The sequence below is a fragment of the Malaclemys terrapin genome, chromosome 1, assembly GCF_027887155.1.
Source record: "Malaclemys terrapin pileata isolate rMalTer1 chromosome 1, rMalTer1.hap1, whole genome shotgun sequence".
Taxonomy (NCBI): Eukaryota; Metazoa; Chordata; order Testudines; family Emydidae; genus Malaclemys; species Malaclemys terrapin.
In genome coordinates this window covers 230,916,094-230,940,851 of record NC_071505.1, presented here as the reverse complement: position 1 = coordinate 230,940,851, position 24,758 = coordinate 230,916,094, and the positions used below count along the sequence as shown (strand labels likewise).

General features: G+C 41.6%; 1 protein-coding gene across 2 annotated transcripts in view; it reads right to left on the bottom strand.

The window, feature by feature from the left end:
• The window catches only part of SLC9A7 (solute carrier family 9 member A7), a 107,076-nt gene that overhangs the window by 18,426 nt on the left and 63,892 nt on the right, over nucleotides 1-24,758 (bottom strand). The window contains exons 5-13 of one of the 2 annotated variants that reach the window (XM_054008937.1): nucleotides 24,454-24,566; nucleotides 22,810-22,915; nucleotides 22,316-22,471; nucleotides 18,509-18,621; nucleotides 17,420-17,508; nucleotides 17,179-17,292; nucleotides 14,000-14,111; nucleotides 12,472-12,625; nucleotides 4,287-4,346 (exon numbers count right to left, since the gene is read on the bottom strand). In XM_054008937.1, coding sequence (XP_053864912.1) covers nucleotides 4,287-4,346; nucleotides 12,472-12,625; nucleotides 14,000-14,111; nucleotides 17,179-17,292; nucleotides 17,420-17,508; nucleotides 18,509-18,621; nucleotides 22,316-22,471; nucleotides 22,810-22,915; nucleotides 24,454-24,566 — 1,017 coding nt within the window. The remainder of the gene's footprint in view (nucleotides 1-4,286; nucleotides 4,347-12,471; nucleotides 12,626-13,999; nucleotides 14,112-17,178; nucleotides 17,293-17,419; nucleotides 17,509-18,508; nucleotides 18,622-22,315; nucleotides 22,472-22,809; nucleotides 22,916-24,453; nucleotides 24,567-24,758) is intronic. The other variant, XM_054008947.1, reaches the window with a different exon arrangement.

Sequence of the window (24,758 nt, the reverse complement as noted above, 5' to 3'; positions counted from 1 at the left end):
GTGCATTCCACAAGAGAATGGTTTATCGGTGTTAAATTTATTGTCTTTCAATTTTATTGAATGTCTCCTCGTATTAGGAGTAAGGGAAAAAATAGGAGTAAATTACACACTCACGTTGTGTAACAATCATGTTCTCTCTTATTTGCTTACTTTTGGAGAAAACGGACTGTTTAGTTTACTCTCCTCATACAGAAGATTTTCCAGGCCACTCGTTACACATCTATAACTCTCCTCTATTTCGGCTACATCCTTTTAGAGATGGTATTACCAGAACTGAACAGAAAATCCCAGGCGAGGGCCTATCAATGGTGGGCAGAAGGGACATGATAAAGTTACAATGAATGGGACAGAGAAGATAGATTGGACATTACTGTTCCCCTCTTATCATAAATAGCTCAGTGGTTTGAGCACTGGCCTGCTAAACCCAGGGTTGTGAGTTCAATCCTTGAGGGGGCCACTTGGGGATCTCAGGCAAAATCAGTACTTGGTCCTGCTAGTGAAGGCAGGGGGCTGGACTCAATGACCTTTCAAGGTCCCTTCCAGTTCTAGGAGATGGGATATCTCCATTAATTAAATTAATTAAATAAAAGAAGAGGGCATCAATGAAACTGAAAGGGAACATGAGGCACTTGAACTACAACTCCCATGAAGCACCATGGCAGCATTTCCAAAACAGAATTATTTTGGGTTTTGGCTAAAAATTTTCAGCATTCAAATGTCTGCTCCAAACTGAAATTTTCTGTGGAAAATTTAGATGCAAACTTTTAAAGTTTTCATTGCAATTTTCTGTGGAGGAAAAAAAACCTCATTTCTGTTGATTTCCCTTTGTAGAAGTCAGATGGGTTATTTCCTATCATATGTTTACCTTAGTGTTCTTCAGTCCTATTTTTGACTTGTTTCAGCCAATTAACAGGGTACCAAAATAGGGCCTACAGGTTTGAATTATTAGTCTCACCTTTCAGCATTTTTTTAAACAGGTACAATATTTGGTGTCCTCCAGTATAGTGGCTGATTTTAATGCAAGTGTTTATTTTTCTTAGCAGCTCAGCCACTTCATTCTTAGGCTTGTACTAACTGGGTGACTTTTTGCTTTTTATCAATTTGTTCCAGCAGCTCTTCTTTTTGAGACCATAATAAAAAAAAAAAAAAAAAAAAAAAAAAAAAAAATAATGGAGATATCCCATCTCCTAGAACTGGAAGGGACCTTGAAAGGTCATCGAGTCCAGCCCCCTGCCTTCTAGCAGGACCAAGTACTGATTTTGCCCCAGATCCTGAAGTGGCCCCCTCAAGGATTGAACTCACAACCCTGGGTTTAGCAGGCCAATGCTCAAACCACTGAGCTATCCCTCCCCCCCCCCAGACAGTACGTCATTTTATTACCAGAAAAAAGGGTAAGTATCTCCCTAATATGCTCTGTGGTGAAGACAGATGCAAAGAAAATATTTAGCGTCAATGTCCTTCTCCTCCTTAATTGGTTTCTTTGCTCCCTGTTAGTCTGTACTCACCAGTCCCTCAAAGTCTTTGGTGTTTTACCCTCCTTGCTTCCCAACTTCAGTACAACCTCACTTCATATCTTCATATAAAGCAGTCTTTCCTAAAAAAAATCTCTTTGTTTAATGTCTTTGATTATTTGCTCTTCAAATTCTCTTATCCCTCATAATTCCCATTTTACCTGCTGTAATTTATAGGCTTTTCTATTGGCTTCACTTAACCTGGATTTCCATTTTCTGACACACACCTCTGAGGCTCAAATAACCTCTTGCATCTTAAACACTTAGCCAAGCTAACTTTTTTCTTGCCCGTCTGCTTCTTTTTTGTTTAGGGGGTATGTGTGCCTGATGTGTCTATTATGGAATGCTTATTAATAGTTTTCATGCAAAGTCTAAGGATTTTTAGTTCTTTGCTTAACTTCAGGGTCTTTTTGACTAGGTCTCTCCTTTAAAGAAGTCCCTTTTCTAAAATTTAAATGTTTGAGTGCTAGTTTTTGTTAACATTACTCCCACAAGGATGTTGGCCACTAGTTATTAAGCAACCACCAAATAATTAATAATCTTTAACTACAATTCATGACAAATCCTACTATTCCCACCATCAGAATTTAGTGCAGAGAATGTAATCAAATATTATAGTTCACTTTGAAGTCAAGACAGAGTTCCAGTTCAGTTCAAGAAAAGCTCCTGATGTTGGAGGAAAGCCTCTCAAAGCAAAGTGGTTTCCCTTTACTCGCATGCTTCATAAGCAATTACAAAGATTAATTGCTATGGAAGTCAATATTTGTTCCTGTTGACTTGAATTGTATTGAAGTACAAAATTCTTCAGGGCTGGATTGATTTACTTGGATTAGCTCTTATACACCAGGTGCACAGTGACCATAGTAAGCCCAATCGTCTTGGAATTTCACTGAAATAGTCTACTGGAAAGCCAGATGAACAAGCATATGTTGGTCTAAGCACTGACCGGATTACGTGACTTGAAGGGCATGTCAGCTGCAATGCAGCCAAGAACATGGCAGTGCAGTCCCAGCAGCCACCACTCTTTTCTGTGCTATCCACTCTGATAATCCATAGCTGCAACATATGGTTTCTAGGATTGCACAGATGGAAGTGTTTGATTTGGCAACAAAATTATTTACATAAGACTTGGCTGAGGGATAACAGTATATGAGAAAAGTCATGCGTGAAAAATTTTCTGTTGTGACTAAATAAAAAAGTCTGAAATCGGCCAATTAAAAATGCATTTCTCCTTTCAGCAACAATTCACTATTTTATTATGTAGAACCAGATGACTACAAACTGTCTTAGTAAACATACTATTTAGTCACCATTTTCATTCTGGTCTTGGGATAGTCAGTGGAATTTATACAGACACAACAAAGTAACAGTATCTAGAGCAGAAAACAAGCTCATTGAAGTGAAGGTGTGACCCCTTATGAAAATAATTCTCTATTTTTCAGAATATGAACAGCTTATCTTACTTTAAGACATGTTTTAATGGCAAATGGATTATCACTGACCTTGTAACTCCATCTGCCAACTGAGTTTCTTAACTACCAACCTTTCCCTGTCAACACTATTTCCTTAACCAATTTGGTTTGGAAGGGATCTAGAATTACAGTAGAATTCCAGCATCACTCTTGGTGCCATAGTAACTACTCAGATGTGCCACCTGTGACCCAAAAGCTGAGCACTGGTGTCACTGTAGTTAGGCAGACTCCTCCCCACCTTGCATGCACATGTTCATGAGCCCAGGCCCTGTGACAATGGTGCTACTGTCATTGTGACTTCTGCCAACACACACGAAAACAAACTCAAAGGGAAAGTTTACATGGAAAACAAAAAAAAAGTTGGCAAAACACTTTTAAAAGCCCGATTGATCCTCACTTTGAGAAACTCCACACTGGGCCATAGAAAGCAGAGCAGCTCTAATTCTTGGTGATATTGCCTAAGTCCAGCCTTCCCAAAGCCTGAAATGGAGGGCAGGAATTCACCATAGGTGGCAAGTCTAACTAAGCATGTACAGTTACTGTGGTAACAGCCCTGAATGCTGGTAGTACTTTAACTATTCTGGTTCTCAATGCAGCTTGTTTTGGTGTTGGCCTACTTGTGGTTCTAAAAACTAACCGGCTGATTGGGACTCCTGTGATACAACAGGGTGCATTAAAGATGCACCAAAGGAATGTAATTATTACACTATACACACCTTCAACAGCCTACAACTGGCCTTGTTTACCAGTTCACTGGTTTTGGAAACTGATCTTGACTTCCCTCCCACTAAACTCAATGGATCAGCTCCAATCAGCACCTTTCTTGGGAGGGTTCCAATATGGAACAGTCCTGCAACTATGGTGGGAGTCAATCTTACTCTCCTGAGTAACCCCTTGGAAGTCACGTAGACTACTTGCATGAATAAGGATTATAGGATCAAATCCAAGATTTCCCAATTCACAGAAGTCAGATGAGGCTTTTATTTTTACTATTTTTACAATAAAAGAACCATTTTACTTTCTTTCCTAAGCATGTGGTGAGGTAGAAGGGGTCTGTTATCCAGATTTTAAGGGGAATAAAAAAAAAATTGGAAAAACTGAAAGAGTGAAAGCCCTGCCTGTGGGAACCACACCCTTTCAAGCTCACAGGAACTAAACTGATTCAGAATTATGGAAATTGTACAGTCCCTCATTTGAAAAGCAGCAGCATGCCATAGCATAGAAAGAGAACACATACTTTGGGTTAGAAAGGTGAAGAAAGCCAAGCACCAGGTTAATTTTATACTGAGGAAACCAGTGTCACCTGAAGTACAGCCAGCGGCTTTCATTTATCTCTTCCACCGATGGACCATGATCACCAACTCTGGTACAGCACAAGAATGGAATGTAAGTAACAGAAAATGTTTGTGAGCTGGTATCTTTAGCCAAGCTCAAAATAAAAACAAACCAAAACCAACAACAGAAACAAACACACAAAATAAAAATGGAATACAAAATAACAAAAAAAAAAAAATAGAAAGTAACAATGACAACAGTGTATGATAAACATTTGCCAATAACATCCCTTAGTTTGTTTTCATACAACCATGTGGGTGATAATCACATCCAGAAGCTATAACCTCCAAGAAAAGGAGATCCAACCATGTTACCACAGAATCTTTACATGACAACAAAGTGCATGTAACAATTATTTCTAGCAATTATTACAAGGTGGACAAAATTACTATAAGGTGGGTGCCCAACTGGTTGAAAGACCATACTCAAAGAGAAGTTATCAGTGGGTCACTGTCAAACTGGGAGGGTGTATTTAGTGGGGTCTTGCAAGGGTCAGTCCTGGGTCTGGTACTATTCAGTATTTTCATTAATGACTTGGATAATGTAGTGGAGAATATGGCTATAAAATCTGCAGATGACACCATACTGGGAAGGGTTGCAAGCACTTCGGAGGACAGGATTAGAATTCAAAATGACTTTGAGAAGAAATTGGAGAATTGGTCTAAATTCAACAAGAAGAAATTCAGTAAAGATAAGTGCAAAGTACTACATTTTGGAAGTAAAAATCAAATGTACAACTACAAAATAGGGAACAGTACTGCTGAAAAGGATCTGGGAGTTATAGTGGATCACAAATTGAATACGAGTCAACAACATGATGCAGTTTTTAAAAAGGTTAATATCATTCTAGGGTGTATTAAAGGGAGTGTCGTACCGAAGTCCCAGAAGGTAATCATCCGACTCTACTCTGCGCTAGTGAGGCCTCAGCTGGAATAGTGTCCAATTCTGGGTGCCATACTTTAGGAAAGATGTGGACAACCTGGAGCGAGTCCAAAGGACAGCCACAAACATGAAAAAAGCTTTAGTAAACCTGATCTACAAGGAAAGATTAAAAAAACTGGGCATTTTAAATCTTGAGAAAAGAAGACAGAGGGACTTAATAAAAATCTTCAAATATGCTAATGGCTGTTATCAAGAGGACTGTGATCAATTGTTCTCCACGTCCTCTAAAGGTAGGACAAGTAGTAACTGGCTTAATCTGCAGCAAGGGAGGTTTAAGTTAGATATTAGCAAAAACTTTTCAGCTAGAAGGGTAGTTAAGTTCTGGGACAGGCTTCCAAGGGAGGTTGTGGAATCCCCCACAATGGAGGTTTTTAAGAAAAGACTGGACAACCACCTGTCAGAGATGGTCTAGGTATACTTTCTCCTGCTTCAGTGCAGGGGCTGGACTAGATGCCCTCTCAAGGTCCCTTCCAGCCCTATGTTGCTATGATTGGCTACACATATACATATAAGATATAGCTATAACAGTGGTAGGCACGCAAGCTGATTTTCAGTGGCACTCACACTGTCCGGGTCTTGGCCACCGGTCCGGGGGGGGGCTCTGCATTTTAATTTAATTTTAAATGAAGCTTCTTAAACAGTTTAAAAACCTTATTTACTTTACAGACAACAATAGTTTAGTTATATATTATAGACTTATAGAAAGAGACCTTCTAAAAATGTTAAAATGTATTACTAGCATTTATTAGACCCATGAGTTTATTATTAGAGTGAATAAATGAAGACTCGGCACACCACTTCTGAAAGGTTGCCGACCCCTGAGCTATAATATAGATATAGATTGGAGAGAGAGAGAGAGAGAGAGAGAGAGAGAGAGAGATTGTGTGCATATGTACATAAGATATGGCCAATTCATATACACACAAAATATATTTAAAAAAAAAAAAAACATTAAAGGTTGCAAAGTTGAGCATTCTAAAATTAGCATATTCCAGAATTAAGGTTACCTTGTGCAGGTAGTGACACCTACAGTTAAGGTTGCCTGAGTCTCTCCATTCTAAGATTCTCTTTTCAGTTGCTTATAACTGCCAAACTAACAGGCAGATATTTTCCATGGTGTATGTCCATGGAAGATATTTTTGGAAAATTACAGCAAAACCTGTTCAGCTTTTTCCTCAGAATAAGTTTAGGGAAAAATACATTTTTACTGAGGTTAAAATATCCATCCAACCATTCTGTTGAGAAGCTCTAGTGCCTCCATACTTTGGAACAGGGACTTCAAATCTGGCAGGAGGGCACCCTGGTGTCAGGGATGTGCCTTTTGGCATCCCCCGCAATAACCCACCCTAATTTAACCACATTACAAGCCCCTAAAAATTCCACTTTGCACATGCTCAGTAGACACTTCAGGAAAATTTAGTGGCCAAACTCCAAGAAGAGTCCATATGCTCTGAGCACGCTCTGGCCCTGGGATGCAGGGCCAGAGCAGGATTAACTGCTCTTTCCCAGTACTGGAGGCCACAGTGGCACCAGCACAGGAACGGAGAGCTGGAAGCCCATCTCTCCAGGAAAAAGAAGAACAGGAGTACTTGTGGCACCTCTGAAACCCGTCTCTCCAGGCAGAGCAGAGGATGAGGCAGTCTGACTTGAAGGCAGAGGGGACTAAGGCCAGAATGGAGTGAAGGGGTGATTGGGTCCTATTGGTCAAGGAGATGGGGAGCTAGGGAGGGTAGGGATGGGGAGACTGAGCTCACACTCAAAATTGTGGGGGAGGGTAGGGAGACCGGTTGGGCAAGGAGATTGGGAGTGGGGGAGATAGAGATCAGATGTGGAGCCTGGGGAGGAAGCTGGGACTTGGACAAAGAACCTGGAGGAAGAGAAGACTGGGATGAGGAGCCAGGGCTTAGGAAGGGGACTAAATAGGTTTCAACCCAGCTGATGACTCATGTGGGTGTCAGTATGATTTAAGTTCTAAGTTCTGCCTGTGCAATCTTAATTCAGACCCTTGTGATCATGTAATTAAAAGCTGAATTACAATCTGCACATTTTCTCCATAGGACACCTGTAGGGTTACCATATTTCCACAAACAAAAAAGAGGACACTGGAGGGGGGGGGGGAAGAAGCCCCGCCCTAGCCCCGCCCCGCCCCATCCACTCCCTCCCACTTCCCACCCCCTGACTGCTCTCCTCAGAACCCCAACCCCCCCTGCTTCTTGTCCCCTGACTGTCCCCTGCTGAGAACCCCCTACCCTAACTGCCCCCCCCCCCAGGACCCTACCTGTCCCCTGACTGCCCTGACCCTTATCCACTCGCATGGGTGGCAGGGTTGTAGAAATTTTGGTGGTGCCCAGAACCCCCCACCCCACCTGCCTAAGGCTCTGGGAGGAGGTCTGGGGTGCAGGTCCTCGGCTGGGGATTAGGGTGCAGGAGGGGTGCAGGTTCTGGGATAGAGTTTGGGTGCTGGGTGCAGGCTCCGGGCTGGGGCAGGGGGTGGGTGTGCAGGAGGGGGTGAGGGGTGCAGGCTCTGGGATGGAGTTTGGGGGTGAGAGGCGGTGCAAAGGGAGGGGGTGCAGGCTTTAGGAGGAAGTTTGAGGGCAGGAGGGTGTGTGTGGGAAGAGGGAGGGGGATTGGGAGGGAGTTTGGGGATAGGAGGGGATGCAGGGGTGAGGGCTGTGGGTCTGGGGATGAGGGGTTCATGATGCAGGAGGGGGCTCAGGGATGGAGCAGAGGATTAGGGTGTGTGGGGATGAAGGCTGGGGGGTTTGGGGTGTTGGAGAGACTCAGGGCTAGGGTGGAAGGGCAGGGTAAGGGCAGCCTGTCTTCCCATTAGTGGATGGGGGCACTAGGACCTGGGGGCAGCAGACAGCAGTTGTCTGCCTGTACTGCCAGAGCCAGCACATGCAGACAAGGGAGAGGCAGACAGGGACGGGGGGGGGACCCACGGAGGGGGGAATGCACGGAGGGGGGGTGGCAGGTGGAGGCTGGGGACCCATCCAACACTCCCCCACTCCCTGACTGCCCCCCCCCCCCCCCCCCCCCCCCCCCCCCCGCCACTCCTCTTACCATTCTGGCTCCACGTGGGTCGGTTTCTGTGTTACACAGGACTACAGAGAGAGGGAGGGGGGAGCAGGGGAGGGCTCTGGCTGCTGGAGGCCAATGGGAGTGGGTCAATCGGCCTAGCCGCCCAATCAGCAGCCACACTCTGCATGGAAGGGAGGGAGGGAGGCAAGGGAGAAAAAAACCCCGGACATTTTAACCTTGTTACCAATTCCTCCCGGACGGCTATTTAGAGACGCAAAAGCCGGACATGTCCGGGGAAATACGGACGGATGGTAACCCTAGACACCTGCTAATTCAGTGCACTGGATGGTGCTCACTGAATGAGTTAGCTATTAAATATTTTGTTTTATTCTCATGGGTCAGTATCTGGCCCCATGCCTCATTTACTGCACATCACTCAATTTCTCATTGCTTAAATTTTTAAGCTCAGTCGTACATTGTGCAATTTTACTTCCATATAGTTAAAACATACAATAAGTCTTTGTATCTGAATAAGCTGGACAACAGGACTTCAATTAAAAATCCTGCTATTTCAATAGTAACCATGTCACTATGTATCATTTAGGTACCAAAAAAACAGAAAAGTTAGTATTGGAAATCAAAACCTCTCCCCCCAGCAAGAACAGTGCTTAATTATATTCTCTCTCACAAGCTACTTTACAGTTCCTAAAATTCAGAAAAAAGTTTATTTACTAATTAAAATTCATGTTTTGAAATGAATTAATTTCAGCTACTTGTAGTGACTCTTCCCACCCACCTAGTTTGAAACAACAAATTCTGAACAAAAAAGGGGAGGACATTAGTCAGCATTTTGCTTCAATGGCAACAGTCAGTACTAAACTGGAAAAAGGAAGCACTGCCCCAACGGTCAGCCATTCCTAATGAACAATGACAGACCCTTATTTTGAGATATAAATGCAAGAATTCCCTTTCCCCGTGAGAAGTACAAGTGAAACCTTGTCAGCCACTCTCTAGAGAGGAACTTTGACAATGCTTCTGATTTATTGGCCTGTCAGATCTCTCTGAAGTTTGTTAGCAGCTTCAGGCAGGAAAAATGTTTCTTGGCTTTAACCATCACTGGATTTTTAAACTCCCCCCCCCCCCCCCCCCCCGCCCACCCTGCTAGGTTATTCAAGCTAAACTGTATTTTCCAAACAAAAACAAACTCACTCCTCCAAGAACATAGTCATTTACCATTCAAGGACTTAAATGTAATCTTCCAAAGACATCTATGAGATCCAAGAAACTCAAGCATCCGGCATGATGGGAATGAAAAATTATTATTACTGATGTTTAAATTTTTAACATGTTTAGTTTCCAATGGCTGAATCTAAAATGGACACAACTTCCCAAACAAGGCAAGCATGGAAGAATGTTATTAGTTTTAGCTGGACTTTTGGTTTTTTCTTTTATAAACTCATTATACTAATGGCTCAAGAATTAAATTGAAGTTTAAGGTTAAAACCACTCTGAATTTCACAGGGTACAAGTGGCCTTTTTTATGGTTGTCTGCAACTTCTGAATTATAGGTCCAGTTCATGAACTGCATCATTGCCCCCTCTCCCACTTAATCTAGTAAATGAACAAAAAGCAAATGTTAACCTTTAATCTCTTTTCTGTTAAAGTATCCTGTATAATTAAACACTTCTTAACTCTCAACCTCTCACACTTTATTTACTGCAATCTAATTTAAAGGGCATAAGTGCGAGGGGTCCAGGCATCATCCATTTAAAGAAACAGTGAATACCTTGAATTCCACGCTATTGCTTCTGTTTGAGATACAGACTTCCTTTATTTCTATCTTTATACTGCATCTTCTGATGCCTCACACCCTACCCAAAAGGATAAGAACTAGCATGTTAAACTCTTCTGAACTTCACTAGGAAGCTGTAATCTCTATCCCTCTGCTACCCTCCTATAACAAAGGGGGCATTTTACTGCTCAGTGGCTGGCACTGTATCATGACAAATGACCACTAACCAGTATTTGAGTTTCTAACTCTTATTCAGCTGCACATGGCTGCCATCTCCTGGTTTAAGTAAGTTTAATTTTATGTGGCCTCTGGGAAGACAAACTGTCCCAATTCCAATGAACACTGTACAGGGGTCAGTCAAATACTGCATTTCCTAATCAGAATGCTACGAACAGATCTATATAATTATATAGATGAGAGGTTAACCATTTTGTTCTGTTCAACCAAGCCAAAAAGGTAGTGATTTCTTTTCACTTCCAATCAGGGGGTTCTGTTATGCCTCCAACACACAATTTAATATCTATGGGTATGTCAGTCTGCCCTGCTGTGACATTACAGTTGTCTTTTGGAAGCCATTCCAGGAGTGGTATCACAGCACTGGTCAACTAGTGTTTTCACCTGTGCTGCTTCATGGCCTGAATTATTGATTTTGGGGAGCGGTACTTTCATGAAGAGCATAAGAAAAGAACATGGTATCACTTACTGATGGAGCAAGACTATTGAAGTGGCCCTATCATCAACAAAACAATCTGTCAGAAAAAACAATGTCCTCCCTCAAATGCCTCCAGAAATGCTCATGTCACCTCAGGTTCCTAGGCTGGACCATCAAAAAAAGATTCGTCACTGCAAGAGGAGAGGTACACCTCATCCTCAAATTGCAAAAAATAACGACAGGCCTGTGATAGGAGTAATATTTCCAGCTGTCCCAACTAAGCCCAACCCAAACACTCAAGAATGTACCCAGCTGCTTAAGTTTAACCATCAGCCATCTGGAATGACCCCAAGGTCATCACAGCAAGGTGAGAATCTAAGGAGTTGGGGGTGGGTAATGCCTGAGCGTCTTTGCTAGCCATAGCTAGTCTTTCTTCTGAGAATTTTCCTAGAAAATTCTAGAGGAAAACAAGTCAGTGTGTGGGATTCCCAGAAGTGCTCAGTGCTGGCCTGTTTCTGCGCCCATTGACTGCAATGGTTCAACTTCCACTGATTTCAATGGGAACAGTTAGGCCAATTCCAAGTGCTTTTGGAAATCCCACCCACACCGAGTCATTTCTTAACTGAACCAAGGAAATACATATCAGCTGGCAATTTCCTCTCTTTGTCCAACTACAGAGGTGGTCCCTAACCTGCTAATTTTAGCAAAGATAAATAGAGACTGTTACCTCAGCATCTGCAGTTTTCCCTGGAGCTTACCTATACCCTACTACAGGACCTTGGATATTGCAAATTCTGGTGAACACACTTAGTATTGAAGGCAATCAGTATGTTGTAAGGGCCACACAGCATGTGTACAGTACACCAAAACCCTAATATAGCAGGAGCATACCTGCTAAATAACTGTTGATGGATCCATGATTCTCTACTAGGGATTTGCTTCCCATGATAAGTAGCTTCAAAAATTTACACCTCTACCCCGATAGAACGCTGTCCTCGGGAGCCAAAAAAATCTTACCGCATTATAGGTGAAACCGCGTTATATTGAACTTGCTTTGATCCGCCAGAGTGCGCAGCCCCGCCCCACCCGGAGTACTGCTTTACCGCGTTATATCGGGTTGCATTATATTGGGGTAGAGGTGTATATGCCTATAACCTAAGAGCATCTGTATATTGGCAGTTTGACTACGTTGTTATGATTACATACCATAACCATAATCTTTATGTTGTCCATGTCCTCAAGCAGTACAGTAAGATCCTGATTGTTCTAACAGTCCAGGAAATACCAGATTTGTTTGGATAACAGCCTGTTTACATCCAGCTCCCACTGAAACCATGGAAAGTCTCACACTGAATTCAATGGGATCAGGGCTATTATCAGGGGCCAATAGATGGGGACTGGTGTTAGTTCATTGATTTAGAAGTTGGGATACAGGGGCCCTATTGTCTCCTTGTAGGATGTGAGCAATTTCCATTCAAGTCAATAGATGATACTTGTACCCTGCTAAGGAGCTCAGGCCTCCAGGTGTTTTGGTTAATAGGGATCCTACTGTACTATACACTCATAGTGTCAACGAAAGTAACTTCTTATTTAGTGTCCTTACCAATACATCTGTACCCCTTAAAATCTAGAGATGCCTAACAAGCATCACACAGGTGGTTTTAGTGTATCAGCGACTAGCAGAGTACAGTGTTTTTTTCTTTTTTAAAGACTATAACATTGCCCAGTGTTTGGATGTGTACTGACCTAATGTTCAGCCATGACAGCATGGGTGTTGTGCCTCCACCAATAATCCAGACAGTGAAAAAGACAATAAGAAGGGTTGTTGAGAACATCATTTGATGGGAGTAAGTAGCAGTGTCTCGTATGGCCAGAGCAAATGCCATGGCTCCTCTAAGACCTGCACAGAAAGAAAGGAATGAACTAGGTGAACTTCTTAAGTACCAGTGACAGTTTTCACAGCACTTCCTTAAACATTCATCCAGTCTAAAAACAAAACCCCAAGATAGTGTGTAGGAGCCAAAAGAAGGGACTCCCCACTGTATCAGCTACTTAAAATAACCAAACACCATGAAAACACCACCTGATCTGGCCCATTAAGATGTGCCATGTCAGCACTGCAATGCCCTGGACAAACTCCCACTCACCTCAGGCACAGGGGCTACGTTGTGATAGGGAGGGGACACGGTTAGAGTGTTCTGTGCTCCAGCTATGCTCAGCTGGCTATGGTTCCGTACAAACCAGAGTCAGCAGGCATAAGTTAGAGCAGCTCTTAGACTGCTCTAACCTATGCCATGCCTCAGGGCGGAGCATATCTGCCCTGAAAATGAGGAAGCAGTAACAAGGTACCTGACAGCTTCTTTCTCTGCCACAGCATTTTCATTAACATGGTTATGAGTCCAAAGGTAACTGTATAAATAATAGGGACAAATATTTCCAGAAAAGCTTGTGGAAAGAAGTTGCCTGCTGACTGAAATAAAAATACTTTTTAGAAATTAAGATGCTCCCTGCATCCAGAAAGAGCATGCAAACCTTTCAATTTGCTCCCACAGCTCTAATACCAGTGTTGTTATAAAAGAGCTGAGAGCTTGGAGAATTCTGGGTAATAACATGCTTCTAAGCACAACACACATCCCAGGGGGGTTCAGAATTCCAGCAGCAAGGCCTACCCAGACAGGCAGCCACGGACTTATTTGTAACAGTAAAAACACTCAGTAATTTGTTTTTACTAGCAAGGAAGCATGAACATTAGCAGCTCACTTGTGTGACAGAGAAAGCAAATAAAAATACTCCCCTCTCCTTTTCTTTACTTTAACTCTAGCTCTAGGTGGTTTTTCCACACTTATATTTCTGACAGCATTGGTTCCGGTCCTGTCATTCCCTAAAGGTAAATTTTGGGGGGGGAGGAAGGGGGGCAGAGAATATTGCAAAATTTCTATTTGCAAAATTTCAAAACAAACATTTTGACCAATCTTAGTCATAACCATGCAAGGATCATCCAGCTGCCAGAGGCCAGAGACTGTCACTACTGTCAGAATCATGACAGATTCTGATCTGTCTGTAAAGAAATGAAGTTGAATAGGAGACAGACTCTGTATAAAGATGCTATGCTAAGTCAATTGCTACAGCATTATTATTTTTTTAAATTAAAACACACACACACACACCCCACACTACCCTTCTCCCGATTAGAAATTGCACATCAGAGGATTTTCACGAGAGGATTATTTAGATTTATGTAAAACAGAATTATTGCTTCACCAAACACTTTTACCTGAAAACATCATCATGTGCTGAAAGTTCCAACTAATCTTGTGCCTTCTTCCCAGATTCAAGAAGAAAGAGAGAGGGTAGATGTGTGCAGCTCTGCCCAGAAAGATTGCAATCTGATCACAGCTGGGGGTTAAGGATCCACTGGTCTTAAGATAAATACACAGTCGCTGACATCTGCTCCACCATCATGCTACTGGAAACTTAACACAACCTACTCACTGGAGCAAAAGGTACGTTATTTTTCCTCCTATAAGTGACTCAGAAATGTACACTGACAGTAAAAATGTCTTCTTACTCATTAGGCTGATTATTTTATACCTTATTGCAGTATATAAGTTTGATACTGAATATATAAATCAAGACTATTTGATATATATATTGAAATATATTAAAAAAAAAATGAAGGATGCAGACAAACACCTTCAAATATTAACAACTAACAGACCTCAGCACAAGAACTTAAACTCTGCTTTCTAATACAGCTCAGAAAACTAGCAGGAACCGATGAGGATTCCCCAGCCCCATTTATTTGTTCTGAATCAGTCTGAGGGGAGAGGGATGGATGAGAAGAAGGAAGATACACTCTCCTCCAAAGCACTTTTAAAAATACAATATGGTACACAATATGGTACAAAAACCTCATTGGTTGCCCATATGTTTAGCTCACACAACAGGGAACCACTTTATATGCAGTACTTTGCTATAGTATGTGGAATTTGAAAAGGCTGCATATTAGGCAGGGTGAGAGAACAGCAGAGGAAGGAGAATATGAGATTAAAATACACTAGTGGAAGGCATCTTTTAAAAAAAAAAAAAATCAAACCCATCCATCCAAAACTCAGGAGACTAGGCACATTGGGAAGGGGACACCTTCCGTGAATCTTGCCATCAAGTTTAACTATGTAATTCCCTTGGGCAGGTTTATATTTTATCATAATGAAGGCTGTAAAAATCCATACACATTGTTCAGTTGGGGCGTGAGATAAAACAACCTCCTTATAAACAATATTCTTACCTAGCCCATCCCAGATGTGTTTTGATGTGCAGATGATACAAAACTACTTAAGATAGTTAAGTCCCAGGCAGACTGTGAAGAGCTACCAAAGGATCTCTCAAAACTGGGTGACTGGGCAACAAAATAGCATATGAAATTCAATGTTGATAAATGCAAAATAATGCACATTGGAAAACATAATCCCAACTATACATATAAAATGATGAGGTCTAAATTAGCTGTTACCACGCAAGAAAGAGATCTTGGAGTCATTGTGAATAGTTTTCTGAAAACATCCACTCAATGTGCAGGGCAGTCAAAAAAGCGAACAGAATGTTGGGAATCATTAGGAAATGGATAGATAAGAAGACAGAAAATATCATATTGCCTCTATATAAACCCATGGTACGTCCACATCTTGAATACCGTGTGCAGATGTGGTCGCCCCATCTCAAAAAAGATATATTTGAACTGGAAAAGGTTCAGAAAATGGCAACAAAAATGCTTAGGGGCATGGAACAGCTTCTGTATGAGGTGAGATTAATAAGACTGGGACTTTTCAGCTTGGAAAAGAGAAGACTGGGGTGGGAGGGGGGGTTATGACAGAAGTCTATAAAATCATGACTAGTGTGAAGAAAGTGTTATTTACTCCTTCTCATAAGAACTAGATGTCACCCAATTAAATTAATAGGCAGCAGGTTTTAAACAAACAAAAGGAAGTATTTCTTCACACACCACACTGTCAAGCTGTGGAACTCTTTGCCAAAGGGTGTTGTGAAGGCCAAGACTATAACAGGGTTCAAAAAAGAACTAGATAAGTTCATGGAGGATAGGTCCATCAATCGCTATTAGCAAGGATGATATCCCTAGCCTCTGTTTGCCAGAAGCTGGGAATGGGCGACAGGGGATTGATCACTTGATGACTGCCTGTTTTCTTTATTTCCTCTGAAGCACCTGGCACTGGCCACTGTCAGAAGACAGGTTGCTGGGCTAGATGGACCATTGGTCTGAGAGAGAGAGAGAGAGAGTTGCTGGCAGGCAATACAACATACTTCCTTGTGTTTTAAAACCTGGAGAAGTTCAACTTTACTGAGCCATTTCTATTTTACCAGAGGTGATTAAGGCTAGATGTGTTCTGGGCTAGCTAAAAACCCAATATCACAAAAACCTAGAACCCTAACTTCATCTTGTTTTATTGAGCCATCGCTGTTCACAGAAAGCTAGTACTCTCTTATATGGACTCTGGCATGGTAGGTTCTCAGTTATTTACCCCCAGCTAATCCATTTTCCAGGTATGTGCAAAGGAGTGTCTAAGGGCATGTCTCCACTACAAAGTAAGTCCATGTAAGGCAGCTTACGTCAATCTAACTATCTAAGCGAACACACTACAGTGTTCTGCCTGTTGCTGTAATTCGTCTGCTACGCCAACCTAGTAAACCCACCTCGACGAGAGGGGCAAGGCTTAGACTGATGTAGGTTGGGCGATGCAGTATCTGTATAGGCTCCAGTTGGGAGCTCCGTGGGGAGCTGGGAGCACGGGCGGCAGCCAGGCTCCAGCTGGGAGCTTGGTGCCGAGCTGAGAGCCTGGGCTCTCAGCCCACACACTGACCCTTTTAAGTTGGTGCAAGCGCTCTTGGTGAGGACATGCACCACTGACGGACATGAAAAAAACGCAGTAATTATTGCTGTGGCTGTAAGTCAGCCTAACATAGGTCAACTTAATTGTGTAGTGTAAACATGGCCTAACTAATGCAAGATGGCGCCTTGATTTGTGTACGCTGATTTGAGCGGACAACATAGGGTATTCTTCTCCTATCCTTTAATTCTGAAACACCTTTTCCACTCTGAATATTTGAAGCTTTAAGTTCTGTTATAACTGCAGGGAGTGTAGCTGTCTCCAGCATATTTGCTGTTGAGCACATAAAGCAATGATACACAGCTCTTAGAAGCTGTTCAGGTACATGAGAGCCCTGGGGCTTACGTGCCATAAGGTCCTTAGCTCTGAAAGGGCAGATGAAGATTGTTTTCAAAAGATTCTTGCATCAGCAGCATATTGCAGGAAAACACAAGTCAAAAAACATCAACTCTTTGAGATGCAGGAGTGGCTGAGGGAAGGCAAAAAGACATTGGCAAGTTTTCAGGTACCTAAAATAAATAACTTGTAGATGAAAAGCAAGAAAGGATACAAAAGCTCCAATGATGAAAATTGGGCTGAATATGTGTTTCTGGAAAGTAAAAAGGGCTAAACCCATGTATGAAAATATGAAGTTTTCAGCCAGGAAGTGCAGTACCTCAAAGAGCTGGGGAGAAAAACATTCACATCGAAGAATTACATAGTAAAACTGACAGTCTTATTTTTTATAAAAAACAAAACAAAAAAAACCAACCAACACTAAACCACATGGGAAGTGAAGAATAGGGTCTCACCTGCTTAGTTCGGCTCCTTGACTCGACTGACAAATTGTTGTATGTATAATGAGCCTGTGTAATTCCACAAAAGAGAACTGCCACCACACCTGCCAATAGATTCACAGACACAAACAAAGCTGGATGATAAAGTTCTTTGCTTACCATCTTAAATCCAGTATAAACATAATTACTTGGTTCTCCTGACTGCCTTGTTTATTATTTGTATGACCATTGCACCGAGGAGCTCTAGTCATGGACCAGGATCCCACTGTGCTAGGTGCTGTACCAACATAGAACAAAAAGACAGTCGCTTGCCCTGCCACCTTTGTTTATACTTGTGGTTTAACACATTGTTCTTTAGTTCTGGAGGATTTATTCCTCACAGTAAAGGGGCGTTTATATGATGTTTTTGTTAACCAACCATTTCTTTAAGACTATCAAATTTTAGAGCTCTCCAAATGGTCTTCAACAAAATAAATGAACAACATAGCTTGGACACACTGCTGGTAACAGAAAGCAGAAATCACTTCAATACCTAGGTTTAGGTAACTCAGTGCAGTAAACTAGATATCTTCTCTGAGAAGATTCATTAGGAGAGGAGAGCGGCCCTTGATTTAAGTCCAGGAGAGAAGATTTGATGTAGTGTTCTGTATATTATGTTTAGCTGGGGATTTGGGGAAACTATTACCAAGCTGTATCTGAAGCTAAGACATCTCAAGTTACGTAATACAGTGGTGACAATGAGGTGCAAATAGAATTATTCAGCTTTAAAGCTACAGTCTGAAGTAGCAACTAAAAACAGAAAGCCAGCTCCCTGGGTAATCAGTGTGGATATTACGGTCAACACAAAATTAATAATCAAGATTAACTTTTCTTGCTTAGAGCCAAGTTCTAACATGCACAGACTCTGACAGGTAATAAGAAAAGCCCACATTTTCCAGGGGTTGTTTTCCAGTGTAGTTTTACCAGTAAGAAAAGTGAAAACATTTTAGCACTAAAAACATGCATCCTATATGAAGTGCTGTTACAACAGATGTAATTCAGCAAGTGAACAAAAGAGATGGACAGAAGTTTGATCTCTTTGTCCTTGACTCCAAAACATCTCACCTGTAAACCCACAAGCTTCAGCTAACAAGAAAGTGCTCCAGGACATCAGGAAGAAGAGAGCTGTCTCCAGCAGGGGGAAGCAATGCAGTTTGGTAAACTTAGTCACATAAATACTTTGTTAAGGGATCAACAAATACCTGGTGATTTTGGCTGAATGTTAGTACAGTTACACCTAATGTTTATAAAAAGCCTTTTTGTTTGCATTAGTTTGAAGTGTCAATCCAAACCAAGGGCAGGTCTACACTTACTTCCTGGTCCGGCCGTAAGCAATCGATCTTCTGGGATCGATTTATCGCGTCTTGTCTAGACGCGATAAATCGATCCCGGAAGTGCTCGCCATCAACGCCGGTACTCCAGCTCGGCAAGAGGAGTACGCGGCATCGACGGGGGAGCCTGCCTGCCGCGTCTGGACACGTGGTAAGTTCGAACTAAGGTACTTCGAATTCAGCTACGTTATTAACGTAGCTGAATTTGCGTACCTTAGTTCGAAGTTGGGAGTTAGTGTGGACCAGGCCCAAGACAATTTCAACATTAAATCCATCAACTCATCTATGTCAAGGCTGAAGTATCAGACACTCAAGAATGAGGAAGTTTAAGGTTTCTTTTACAACAGTAACCTGACCACCTTGCACATCTTTGAGGATGAGGCAAGGATGGAGTCTGCAGCATAATTTGGCTGGAGTTAGCGTTAGATAAGACCAACCTGAGATGATGAAGGCCATTCAATGATGGTGACATTACACCAAAGGGTAAGTGACATTACACCAGCTGGTATTTTTGCTACTACCTTATTCTTCATATTATTTCTTTCCCTTATCAAACCCCACAATATTGTAGAGAGGGCACTGTACTGTGCTTGTATGCACAACAAGCAGGCAGACTCTGCACTTGCAAGGAAATAGTATGTACAATACCCTTACAATTTTATTTTATTTTTTTTTTAAAATCACATATAGTTGAGTGTGGCAATACTGACCAGCTATCAGTCCCTGGATATCTTACCAAAAACCAAAAGATCAAAAGCAAGTTATTTGCAATAACTATTAGAAACAATCAAAACAATTTTAAAATGGGTAATGCATGACTAAACTTCCCCTATTTATTTAATCAACCCTCAATGACAAAGAGATGCAGAGGCAAGTGAAGTGCTCTAAGAACTACAGCTGTGTCAGTACTGTGGAAAATCAGTCAGAAGCAGAAGTTTATGAAGCTTGTGTGTGACTTAACAGTAACGTGTTACTGTTCTTTTATAGCTAATTAAAACCTTTATTTTCAGTATTATACTTGGATACAATTAAATTATTTTTTGACGTGAATCTCACTTTTAAAAGAAAGAGTTTAAAGTTTCATATCCTAACTGAGGATTCCAGTGCATGTATGGTAAAGCAAAGTCTCGTGTTTTTTCTTAACAGATGTTATCTTGTGAACAACCTCCCTTTCCATTCCCTGACTGGCCAATCTGCCTCCCATTCATCAGCAAGTAATATCCCTGTGTCAGCTAGAGCAAATGCTAAAATGGATGTGTCATGTTACAACTATTTATATATTTTAGCTGTATTTTAAATACAATTTGGTAGTTGAATATAAATTGAAATAGCAGCAACATGTGACCAACCAGCTCCATATGGACCATTGGCAGACCAGAGCCCAGTTTGAGAAGAACTATATTAATATCATGTTAATGGTCACTCAAACCTGAGAAGTCCAAAAATTCAGATTGTAAAAAGTACCACGGCACCCTCTCTCTCTTAATGCCTTAAGCATTTTCATTATGCAGGACATGAGCGGGGTGGGGGCAGGGAGAGCAGTCAGATAGCCTGGACTATGGAAACATGTAATGAGACACATTTTTGGAGAAATGTTGTCCAACATGAAATGTCATGGATTTATGATTTTAAAAATATTTATCACCTTCCACTCCTTTGAAGTTAGTTTTCTGATGCACACATGCATCAAAGTAAGAGACTGTGTTTGAGTAAGAGTACACAAGCATATCTAGAAGAAAAGGCTGAGAGTTTGATGAAGCATCATGACCTCTTACTCCGGTCAAGCTTTAGGTCCAATGCCCCACTCCTGCCACCAGATCCACAGAGACTGATCATTGTACCTGTATACAACACTCCACTGCAGATCCAATAGTAGAATTGGGACATAGGCTTGAAAATAATGGAAAAAAAAAATCACATGAAGTGGGTTGTATTATATCAATACTGATAAGACAGAATCGAGTTTTATTTGGAAAATATATCTGAGATGAGACTCCTGCAGAAAGATTAAACATAAGGCCCATAGCGAGAGCCCAATAGTGTCTGAAAGGGTTATTAATGGCTCAAGTGGTTAAGGCATTGGAACAGTGAATATGAACCACCAAGTTGCCTTCCAAGTGTTAAAACTGCTTCTTTTTAAGGGTAGGTCTCCACTACAATTACAATCTATATGTAAGTCTCACTAGTGTAGCTATGTCACTTAGCAACGTATAATTTTTACCGATATTGTTATACCAGTAAAATCCTTAGTGTGGAAAGAGTTATACCAGCATGAAGGTGGTGTAGAGGGGTGGTAGGCCTCTCAGGAGCTTCCCTTGGCAGAGTGCATATGCAAGCCCTTTCTCTCCCTGTAGTCCTCTTTGGGCTAAGGCCCTTAATTAGTCCCGTAGTCTTTAAATGGCTTCGACCCTGGTATTGAGCTGTATTCCAAGACGATTTCCCTGAAGGCAATGTCCATATCCTCTCTAGTCCTTTCTGTCCCCCGCTCTCCTCCTGGGCTACTAAAAGGGTTCAGTTCCCCTTCTGAGGTGTATCAAAGTCCAGGTCACTTCCCCAGTTGCCAATGGGGGGGGGGGGAGCCAGGCCCACCCACTATTCTGGGTCCCAGCTTAGGGACCCTATAATAGCAGCCATCCACTCTGTCCCTTTATCTATGCGGAGTCGCTATGATTTCCTGGGCCACTTCCCCACAGGCCCAGCACATTCTTCACCCTTACCTCAGGTCCTCATCCTGGTTGAGTCCCAGCAGCCAGCCAGGAGCTCCTTCTTGCTCCCCCCGGTCTCTGCCAGCACTGCTCTATCAGAGGTCATGTAGCCTCATCAGCCAGCCAGGCACACCATCCATGCTCCTCCAGCTCCAACAAGGAACTGAACTCACTCTGGCCCTCCAGCTCTTTTTATACTAACCTGCTGAGCCCTGACTGGCTACCTCCCCTGCGGCCTCTTTAGGCCACTTGGCGGACTCCATCCTACTGCCTTTTTCTGGGGCGGGATGTGGTAAGACCACAGGGCTCACCACAGGGCTCTCCAGAGGGCCTCAAAGGGGCCGTCACAGGTGGTTATACAGCTATTCCCCTTGCTGTATGGGTAACTAAGGCCTGATCTATACTTAAAAATGTTGCTGGCAGAACTGTATAGTTTAGGAGCACGAAAAAAAAAAAAAAAACAGTTACCCTCCAGATCCACACAGCTATGCTAGCAAAAGTCCCAATGTAGATGCAGTTATGCCAATAATAATGTCCTTTTGTCAACATAGCTTATTTTGTTTGGGGAACTGGTATAACCTACATGAGCAAGAGTTCTTTATAAGCTGTGTCTCCACCTATTTTGCTGTTATAGCTACATCAGCAAACCCTTCCTAGCAGAGACAAGGCCTAAAATGACATAATACTGATCATGATTTTACAGTCAGTCAATGTAGACTACGGCAAGTTGTGTTCAGCAATGTGTTGACTAATAATGATTGAAACCTGCTGGAGTCAGCATTCAGGATCAGGGCTTTGTTTAATGCTAACACACCTGCACTTTGGAAGAGTTAAACACAAAAAAGGATATCAGAGCTGTAACAACCCCTGTCACTGCTCCCATCATGAAAGAGCCACTGAATATTCCAAGGAAAACTCCAACTGATTTGAAAAATGCTGCAGCATCAAATGCATGGGTGTTTTCACCTGTTGGCTGGTAGGCAACTATTGATCTAGGGAGGAAAAAAAAAAAAAAAGAGTCAGATGACAATGGAGGAATTAGTGATGGCAACAAAATCTTTTATGCCAGATCATTAAGCAGAGTGATATTGTATTCTGCTAGATTCGGATTCTAAATGCCAATTCTCTTCTGACTGATTCATTACACACCTCTGTAGCATAGACAAAAACGTTAGCAACATTTATCAGTTCAGTTCACAAGGCAGAATCCATTTAGAAAAAGAAATGTGGAGATTAAGTTTTTAGAAAAATAATATGATTCATAGCTACCACTTAAACCACAAGAAGAAATAGAAAATTTCACATAGTGGAAGCCTGAATTGTTACTTACGAAGACAAGATAATGGCAACAGCATCATTTAGAACACTCTCTCCAAACAGAAGGGCATAGAGATCGACATCAGCATGCAGCTCATTAAATATTGCCAGCACGGTAACTATAAAAATAAGAAAGAACATGTACGTTAGTTTATTGTGAGTGCTTGTAAGCTGGAAGGAGCAGATATTTTCCAATTTGTCTAAAGAAGCAGAAACCATAGACTGGAACAATTTCAAACCAAAATGGGAAGACTTTAGACATATTTAATTAAGGGTCATACTGTACAGGTAAATTGACTGTTGGAGGTGGAATGACAGTTTTATGGCAGTCTTGTTCCAAAATGGGTCTGGCTCACTTGCTGTGTCTCTCACACACAAGAAATTTCTCTAGGAAGTCCTCCCAACCATTGGACATAAATAGACAACAGTTCCACTCTGCAAGCATCCTACTATTTTTTAAAACAATACGTCCAAGTTTCACAATCAAATAGCCAGAAAAAAGTTGTGGACTGGTAACAAATAGAAGACTTTTCACACACATCTTTAGTATTTCAGTTCTTTAAAAAAAAACTAAAACAAAGAACAACAACAACAAAAAAAACCCCACATAAAACCATTCGTAAGTACCTTGTCCAAAAAGTACACTCTATGTTATAAACATATTTGCAAACAGAAGTTGAGAGGGACAAGACAAGACTAGTAATTATTCAAAGCAATCCTTTCAAACAATAACTTCGGTCTGATATTGGGGAAGAAGGTCCTGGAGACTCATCCCATGTGTACCTTATTTTCACACATCATATGCCAGTATCCACATAAAAGGAAGCAGAAGTGAATCCAACTACCAGCAGTCAATCTCAACTGCTGGCTGCCACTTCCCATTTTCCCAGAAACAGATACTGAATATGTAAAAATATGTGTTTTAAAATATAGTTCCTGGTTTCAAGTATCAAAGGGGTAGCCGTGTTAGTCTGGATCTGTAAAAGCAGCAAAGAGTCCTGTGGCACCTTATAGACTAACAGACGTATAGGAGCATGAGCTTTCGTGGGTGAATACCCACTTCTTCGGATGCATGACATCCTGGTTAGTACTTCAGACAGACACATGCACAACAGTTCTCCAGAGACGTTCATTTCCAAAACAGACAACTTTATGGGTCTGTAGCACTTTGAAATTTGAAGACACCATTTCAAAAAAGGTTGAACAGTTGGCTATATATAAAAAAAAGTGTCCTTATACTTAAAATACTACAATATATTAACATAAAAAACCTTAAAATTTCAAAACAGATTGCGCTTATTTTATAAAAAGTAATACTACATTTCAAGCAGTGAATCTATAAAGGGATAGCCAGGCTCTCCAGAAAATGAAAAGATTACATTCAACTGAATTAAAGTTTATATTCATGAAACTCTATTAAGGAAAACACATCAGCAGAGCCAACCAGTACATTTTGTTTCTAAATGGGTTGTTTCGCCAGATACCAACACAGTCTTTGCCAGATACCAACTGTCCTGATGCCCAATATATATCATACAGTACATACACACAGAGTTACCATTGTAAGATAAGTGAAAAGAAAAAAAAAAAAAGTTAGAATTGTCAGCTATACATCCTCAATGTGTTATCAATGGAATAATTTAAGTAACTGCAGTACCTGGATCAGTAGCAGATATGACAGCTCCGAAGAGGAGACAGTCTGTATAGTAAAATTTATCAGAGAGTTGTCCCACCAACTTCATTAGTTTTACAACACCATACATGAGATTCCTGCAGTAAAAGAGGACAAAGCGGTGTTTATCAAAACAGGAAGGGTGGTGTCTCCTTTGTGAGGCTCTGAAGAGTATAGGAAAGATAAAATCCTCTCTTCACTGCTCAGGTAGGCCTTGCCACACTGGGGTGGGGGGGAATATCTACACTTGAAATGCTACAGCTTTGGTGTAGGTAGTGTCTATACTGATG